The sequence below is a fragment of the Salminus brasiliensis genome, chromosome 6 (genome assembly GCF_030463535.1).
Source record: "Salminus brasiliensis chromosome 6, fSalBra1.hap2, whole genome shotgun sequence".
Taxonomy (NCBI): domain Eukaryota; kingdom Metazoa; phylum Chordata; class Actinopteri; order Characiformes; family Bryconidae; genus Salminus; species Salminus brasiliensis.
The window spans coordinates 38504-47500 of NC_132883.1; the positions used below are offsets into that span (position 1 = coordinate 38504).

An 8997-nucleotide genomic window follows, 5' to 3' on the forward strand; every position below is an offset into this window, starting at 1 on the left:
TTTTTTCTGATTTTTAAATTTATTTTTTTTTTTTAATTTCCTGAATTCCAGGTTCTTTGTTTGGATGTGCAGTTAAATCCTTGTAGATGGTAGAGAACAATTACGTTATGTGGAGGTTCTTTAAACAAATGTTCTCAACTTTCACTGTGAAAGGAACAAGTTTAGGTTCTAATTGATGATCTTTTAAAATGGTTCATATTTCCATGTTGTAGAAAAACATTTTATTCAGACTAGATTTCTAAGATGTACAGTGAAAAGCTCGTCAGCACCTCCTTCCCCTCCCTACATGGCACACACTGCACCGCCTCCTGTCTATCCTTGCCGGCCTTGGAATTACCGGTTCTGCATGACAATGGTTTACATCGTACCTGCAAACCAGGTGCCGGGCACCGCCATCACAGGACCAGTGGGCACCGCCATCACAGGACAAGTGGGCTGCGCCATCACAGGAACAGGAGTGGTGGGCACCGCAGATGCTGGAGCAGCTGGCACTGCTGGCCTTGGGGCCGCTGCCGAGACAAGAGCTGGCAGCCTGGGTGTGGACACTGGAGCCCGGGCCTTGGGCTCCTTTAGTCCGAGGGACCCAGGCATGAGGAGGTCCAGGCCGTATCACCACACAAAATTTTCCCCCACTTCTTGAGGGGACATCCCTCGCTGAGGAGGAGACCTGGGGGCTTTGCCGTTGCCGGTTCTTAGTCATAGGGGTCTCCTTTACCTCCCTAGTATAGCAAACAAGCCAAAGGATTACCTGCTATGTCCATTTTCTGGGTCTGGTCTTCTGTTACGTGTGATAAGCTTGTAGACACAACACAGACCGCCCCATGAACACAGACCGCCCCATGAACACAGACCGCCCCATGAACACAGACCGCCCCATGAACACAGACCGCCCCATGAACACAGACCGTCATGGTACTGCACACATGCACAAGACCAGACAAAGGATGACTGAAACAAAGGGGTACTTATACAGAGACTAACAAAGGAGTCATGAGAAACACCTGAGACTAACAAGGGGGCGTGGCTACAGAGGAGGCACAGGTGGAGCCACTAATGAACAGGAGGGGCTAAAACTGACAAGACAAACAGAGCCATGTGCTTGGGAGCAGAAAACAGAGGCAGACATGCAAATAAACTCTTAATTTGAAAACTGTATCAAATACATAAAGAATTCAGAAGATGCCTATATATGAATAAACTTCCAAAAAAAAAAAACAATTGAAAAACTAAATATAACAGAGTTTACTTACCTTCTACATTCATGAAGTCAACAGAAAAACTACACACCTGGCTCAGGAGATTTGGACAAACAACTTTATTTGATCTGATTATGCATCTATACACTGTACATTCGGTCACTGCGTATATAATAAGCAGAGCTATTTTTAAATGCAATCTCATAGAATCCTTTATCTTACAGTCTATATGCAGTGCGAGAGAGAGAGAAAGAGAGAGAGAGAGAGAGAGTAAAGGTGAGAGAGCGAGAGAGGTGCAGGATAAATAGGCCAGGATGCTTTTTTGTCATTCTGTATCTGCGGCATTAATTAATAAACAGGAAAGCGTACTTTAACTTCTTACATAAAAATAGGTGTGCTGTAAAGTCGTGACGTTATCGTAAATATATCGTTATAGCAGCAGTGAAGGGCTAAGATGAAGAACTGAACCAGGGCGTTAAAACGGGGACAAAAACTGGTCGGATTCAACCGGCTCCAAAAAGATAGTTCTGTAACACAACACTGACACATGTGAAAATAATAATAATAATAATAATCATCATCATAATAATAATACAGATTTAACTGGAAAATAAACAAAAACAGGAGGAGTTGGAAGTCGCTCTGTTAGCTTGATGTAAATCAAAACAGCTGGCGGATTTTTCTTCTGAGAAAAAGATAAATTGATAAACATAATATACAGTTATAATACAATACTGTAAAATAAAACGGACGTATTTACACTGGTGACGGTGTTTCCACCTTTGTTGAACTGCGCTCTGTTATTGCTGTTAAATTCCTCAGACTAGTAGAAGAGTGGCTCTTTTAGAAATAAACAAGTTCACTAAATGTTCAGCATCACTCGGGAGCATCAAAAAATGTTGGACGACAAACTCTCCCTTTTTTTTCTTTTGTAAAAAACGACAAAGTAAACGTACACACGGATCAACCAGAGTGAAAAACATCTACAAAACAACCCCCTCGTGAAAATGATCGTCAGCACTGAGCAGTGCGGACGCTCTCTCTCTTACTTCGTTATAAACGCTGGGCTTTACTATTATTTTTTTTTTTATTGTTATTATTATTATTATTGTTTACAGACCTGATGATCGGGTATCTACCGTCTCTACAAGTCAACGCTAACTGTTTTATTATCCAATAAATTTACTTTAACTTAGTTTTTCTAAAAAAAAAGAAGAAAATATTTCACATATCTGAGTAAGAAGATCTGCAGACCACTACAAAGCTCTGAACTCCAGATCCAGACTCGGTTTTGACTTGGTTCTGAGCAGCGGTACTTGCTACAGGCCAGAGTTATTGTTTATTATTACTGTTTATTAGAAATTAATAATTCGAGTCCAGAAAGTAAAAATCCATCCCATGACTTTGCTGCCCAGGCGTGGATTTTTACTTTCTGGACCTGAACTTTTCATCTCTACGGTTTATTTCCTTATTTAATGAGAAAAACAGAAGAAAATATCAAAGCAATACTGACAAAGTCCTCGGAAGCGAGTCGAGTCAAATCTGGTAGAAGTGAGAATGCAGACGACCCCCAGCGAGGTCAGCGTGAAGAACACACACTACAGGTTCAGGTTCTGGGAAAGCAAGCGCCCGCATCCACCAGGCACTTATGGCTGACCAGCATTTTACTGCACACACTAAGTTCACTGTTTCTGAGCCTAAGGGTGATGTGAGTGTGTGTGTGTGTGTGAGTGTGTGTGTGTGAGTGTGTGTGTGTGTGTGTGTGTGTGAGTGTGAGTGTGTGAGTGTTCCAGTAGACTGACGTTTCAACGGTGGCAAATCCAGGTCCCGAAGGTACAATCTGCTCTGCACCACTGCAGCCAGAACAATAAAACCAGCAGCAAACCCAACGAGTTCTACCCTGATACCCCAATACGTTCTGCAGACGGGCTGTGCGTCAGTGTGAGCGCTTCTGTACTCCTAAACAAACACTGAAAAGGGTTCTAAACAGTACTGAGAAGAGTTTCTGTAAAGGACTAGCCCCATTCAGTACAGAGAATGTTCTAGATACTACTGTACAGGGTTCTGTATAGTTGTGGTTAGAGCTCCGGGCTATTGATGACAGGGTTGTGGGTTCGATACCCAGCCACTCGGGCTCCTCACCCTCTCTGCTCCCTGGACGCCGGGCACATGTGCTCTGAGTCACTGTCCACTGTCTGTGTCCAACACTAATGCTGTATATTGTTGTCTTGCACTGAAAGGGTTCTAGACCTGCATTTGCCTCCACCGCACCCAAAACAATAAAACCAGCAGCAAACCTGACTGCGCTCCACCCGACTTCTTTAACACGCTCTTAACCTGCAAACAAGCTGTGCGCCACCTGTGCCCCTGCATTCCTCCTGAACAAACAGCATGCAAAAAGGGTTCTAGATAGTACTGCAAAAGGATTTGATCTATTTTGTGGTTCTTTATCGTAAAGTAAAAAAAAGAAATAAAAACATTCATATTTACACATAATTTACTTAGAAATCTTTTTTGTAGTTTTGAAAACTTTCCAGCCCTATAAAAGAACCCGCTCGGTTCTGTGAACCACCCCCGCCATAGAAAAGCACAGTGAAGCGAAGCTACACACACACACACACACACACACACTCGTCACAAAGCACATCTTCTCAAGATCCACTTATGAGTTTTGACCCAAACACACCTGACAGTAAAAGTGTGTGTGTGTGTGTGTGTGTGTGTGTGTGAAGCTCCTCAAAAGCGAACAGTGGCTTTATTTACGTTGTTTACGTCAGAAAGAATTTCCTCCAGGTTATAAAAGGTTTGAGGCTCGTCTGACGGCACAATGAGGAACGCGTGTCTGTCTATGTCTGTCTGTCTGTCTGTGTCTGTCTGTGTCTGTCTGTCTGTCTGTGTCTGTCTGTGTCTGTCTGTCTGTCTGTCTGTGTCTGCCTCTGTCTGTCTGTCTGAAAGTCTTAAATAGCTTAATACAAATGTGTGAACAAAGAGAACCGAGGACCAAAAGGCCGTTAAAAAAATCCCAAAATCAGAACCTGACCAGACTGGAATGATCCAACGCTCCTCCAGAACTGAACTCCAGAATCTCCGGTTCTGTTGACATTTAGAAGGAAAGTCCTCAGAAGGTTCTGGGTTCCTGGTCTTCAGGTGCAGAACACGCTTGTGCTGTAGGTTCTGTCTTTTCTGAACAGGAAGAGGCAGAACTCAGTGCTCTGTGTTTAATTTTGTCGTTATAACAGAACCCACTCCGAGGGACGTTCTTAACGTTCGTTCTCTGTGCGCGGATGTCTTTCCGGGCGGTGCTGGTGTGTAGACGGAGTGTGTCAGTTGCTGCAGTCCCTGCTGGAGGTGGTGGGAGTCGTTGTGGACGTTGAAGTGAGGGAATGTGAGCTTTCCTTGTTTTTGGGCCACAGCTGTTCCTGCAGCTCCTTTACCACCCTCTCCAGGTGCTCCCGCGCCTCCCGCTCCTGCTGCAGGTCGGCCCGGAGCTGCTCGCGGTCAGCCTCCGCGTGCTGGAGCTTCATCTGGAGCTCCTCGATCTGAAAACACACAGGTTAAGTATTACTGCACTTGCGAGGACTGCAGCCAGTTTCCCTTTCCATAAATGTGGTTCATCCACATCCACATGTTAGTGCTGCAGCTATTTAGCACTGGTTCTAGTTCTAGATAGGCTGTATGTGTAAGTAGCAGTGTGGGCAGAATAAAAACTGCTGGATCTTCTGCAGGTTCTAGATAGGCTGTGCTGAGTGGTAGTGTGGGCAGAATAAAAACTGCTGGATCTTCTGCAGGTTCTAGATAGGCTGTGCTGAGTGGTAGTGCGGGCAGAATAAAGGTCTCTGTAGTCGTTTTGGAGGTTCTAGATAGGCTGAACTGAGTGGTAGTGTGGGCTGAATAAAGGTCTCTGTAGGTTTCAGTCAGGTGGTAGAAATGGAGAACGGTTCTGTGCAGAACTCTGAACTGGGAGAACCGCTGTTCTACTGCAGCAGACCAGCTCAAATACAGACATTAGTCTGTTAGAAGATTCAGAACAAGCTCTGAATGTTCCTGCTGTATCTAGGACCACCAGAACACATGTATACTGGCATTAGCTTAGTGCTAACAATTTACCACACACACACACACACACACAGACAGACACACACACAGACATCTAAGCCTCACTTTGGTTCAGTCTAAACAAGATTTCCGGAGGCTGACAGGAAGCAGACTTGTCTCTTCCTGTTTGATTCTAAGCTTATCTCACGTCTGCGACCAACACCCAGCACACACACACACACACACACCCAGCACACACACACATGTATGTGTATACTGTGTGTATAGTGTGTGTGTGTGTATATAGTATGTGTATAGTATGAGTATAGTGTATATATAGTATGCTTATAGTGTGTGTATAGTATGTGTATAGTGTGTGTGTATAGTATGTGTATAGTGTGTGTGTATAGTATGTGTATAGTGTGTGTGTATAGTATGTGTATAGTGTGTGTGTATAGTATGTGTATAGTGTGTGTGTGTATAGTATGTGTATAGTGTGTGTGTATTGTATGCATATAGTGTGTGTGTATAGTACGTGTATAGTGTGTGTGTGTAGTATGTGTATAGTGTGTGTGTATAGTATGTGTATAGTGTGTGTATAGTATGTGTATAGTGTGTGTATGGTATATGTATAGTGTGTGTTTAGTGTGTGTATAGTATGTGTATAGTGTGTGTATAGTATGTGTATAGTGTGTGTGTATGGTATGTGTATAGTGTGTTTAGTGTGTGTATAGTATGTGTATAGTGTGTGTGTATAGTATGTGTATAGTGTGTGTATAGTATGTGTATAGTGTGTGTGTATATTATGTGTATAGTATGTGTGTATGGTATGTGTATAGTGTGTTTAGTGTGTGTATAGTATGTGTATAGTGTGTGTGTATTGTATGTGTATAGTGTGTGTATAGTATGTGTGTATAGTATGTGTATAGTGTGTGTGTATAGTATGTGTATAGTGTGTGTATAGTATGTGTATAGTGTGTGTGTATAGTATGTGTATAGTGTGTGTGTATGGTATGTGTATAGTGTGTTTAGTGTGTGTATAGTATGTGTATAGTGTGTGTGTATAGTATGTGTATAGTGTGTGTGTATAGTATGTGTATAGTGTGTGTATAGTATGTGTATAGTGTGTGTGTATAGTATGTGTATAGTATGTGTGTATGGTATGTGTATAGTGTGTGTTTAGTGTGTGTATAGTATGTGTATAGTGTGTGTGTATTGTATGTGTATAGTGTGTGTATAGTATGTGTGTATAGTATGTGTATAGTGTGTGTGTTTAGTGTGTGTATAGTATGTGTGTATAGTATGTGTATAGTGTGTGTTTAGTGTGTGTATTGTATGCATATAGTGTGTGTGTATAGTATGTGTATAGTGTGTCTATAGTATGTGTATAGTGTGTGTGTTTAGTGTGTGTATAGTGTTTGTGTATTGTATGTGTATAGTGTTTGTGTATAGTGTGTGTGTGTGTTGTGTGTGTAGTGTGTGTGCATAGTGTGTGTATAGTATGTGTGTTGTGTGTATAGTATGTGTATAGTGTGTGTGTATTGTATGCGTATAGTGTGTGTATAGTATGTGTATAGCGTGTGTGTTTAGTGTGTGTATTGTATGCATACAGTGTGTGTGTATAGTACGTGTATAGTGTGTGTGTATAGTATGTGTATAGTGTGTGTGTTTAGTGTGTGTTTAGTGTGTGTATTGTATGCGTATAGTGTGTGTGTATAGTATGTGTATAGTGTTTGTGTATAGTGTGTGTGTGTATTGTGTGTGTAGTGTGTGTGCATAGTGTGTGTATAGTATGTGTATAGTGTGTGTGTTTAGTGTGTGTATTGTATGTGTATAGTGTGTGTGTATAGTATGTGTATAGTGTGTGTATTGTATGCATATAGTGTGTGTGTATAGTACGTGTATGGTGTGTGTATAGTATGTGTATAGTGTGTGTGTTTAGTGTGTGTATTGTATGTGTATAGTGTGTGTGTTTAGTGTGTGTATAGTGTGTGTTTTGTATGTGTATAGTGTGTGTGTTTAGTGTGTGTATAGTGTGTGTGTTTTGTATGTGTATAGTGTGTGTGTTTAGTGTGTGTATTGTATGCGTATAGTGTGTGTGTATAGTATGTGTATAGTGTGTGTATAGTGTGTGTACTGTGTGTGTGTGTATAGTATGTGTATAGTGTTCGTGTATAGTGTGTGTGTATTGTATGTGTATAGTGTGTGTATAGTATGTGTATAGTGTGTGTGTATAGTATGTGTATAGTGTGTGTGTTTAGTGTGTGTATAGTATGTGTGTATAGTATGTGTATAGTGTGTGTGTTTAGTGTGTGTATAGTATGTGTGTATAGTATGTGTATAGTGTGTGTGTTTAGTGTGTGTATTGTATGCATATAGTGTGTGTGTGTATAGTAGGTGTATAGTGTTTGTGTACAGTGTGTGTATTGTGTGTATAGTGTGTGTATAATGTGTGTGTGTGTGTGTATAGTGTGTGTTTTTACTACAGTGAAGGATTGTATATGTGTGTTACTGATTTTACTTTTACTTGTCCAGGGATGGCTTTCTACTAGATTTTGGAGGAATGTTGAACATTGCTGTAAGGATTTGATGGACATATTGTGTATGTTAGTAGGTTGAGCCTGGAGAGGGGATAGCAGTAGTGGTATTGCAAATATAATCTGCAGTTTTGTGTGTGTGTGTGTGTGTGTGTACCTGTGCAGAGTATTTAGCACGTAGCCGTCCTGCCTCACAGCCCTTGTCACACACCCTGAGCTGTCGGGTCTGCTCCAGCTCCCTCTTCAGCCTCGCCCGAGCCTCGTTCGCCTCCCGCATCCTCCGCTCCCCCTCCGCCCGCAGCCGCTCAATCTCCTTCCGCAGACTGCGCTTCGCCTCTGTCGCCTCCCGCAGCTTCTCCTTCTTTGCCACGCGCAGGAACTCCAGCTCCTATACACACACACACCGAGCAAGAGAAGACGTACCAGTGAGCATCACTTCAGCTTGTATTTACAAAACAATTACTGCATCTGTAGGCTCCGCCCACATTTTATAATAAATGATAACATAATTTTAGGATATGCTTTACATTTGTATATGGAAAAAAATGGAATATAAAAGGGGTAAAACATTTAGAACTTCTAAAATGTAAAGATTCTAAAAGTATTACAGTTCTCTGCTTGTCTTCCTGTGTGTTTCCCTTTAGATAAGGGCTGCAGGTCCAGGGTTTGCAGACGCAGGGAACTGTAGTACACTGATGCTGGAACTGTCGTCTCACTGCTAGCACGCGGTCACTCCTCCTACCACTGCTACCTGCCTAATGACCATGTTCAAACCCTAAATAATCTGCCACTATTAATATCACCACTATTACCCATCATTCCTCTCAATACTCTGAGCCTCACTGCCATGACTATATTAAGTTCTACTACACCATGATTATTATATTATGATTATGATCAGAACAGTTCAACAGTTGAGACGGTTTGGTAACTTTTATCAATAATTAATAAATAGTTCTGATCAGAGGAGGACGGGTCGGGTCCCCCCTTTTTTCTGTCTTTTACTGATTACTGATTGTGTGAAGCTGCTTTGTGACAACCTGTCAGGTCCGCGTCACCGCGCCCACCCCGAGGGCGGTCCCGAGCCGCGGACCACAGGCTTCATGTTCAAGGACTTTTATGTTGACACAGACTGCGCCATGTTTGTTCATGTGTTGTTCATCCATGTTTTCATGTTCTGATTTGGGTCACCTGAGAGTTGGGGTACAAAGGGGAGCAAACGCTAAGGT

General features: G+C 42.2%; 1 protein-coding gene across 1 annotated transcript in view; it reads right to left on the reverse strand.

Annotated features, from left to right (window-relative positions):
• Positions 1–1300: 1300 nt before the first annotated feature.
• Positions 1301–8997, reverse strand: part of LOC140557091 (ski oncogene-like) — an 11105-nt gene continuing 3408 nt past the window's right edge. Inside the window, exons 4-5 of the mRNA XM_072681225.1 lie at positions 7926–8156; positions 1301–4735 (exon numbers count right to left, since the gene is read on the reverse strand). Of these exons, the coding sequence (XP_072537326.1) occupies positions 4520–4735; positions 7926–8156 (447 nt within the window). The 3' untranslated portion in view covers positions 1301–4519. The remainder of the gene's footprint in view (positions 4736–7925; positions 8157–8997) is intronic.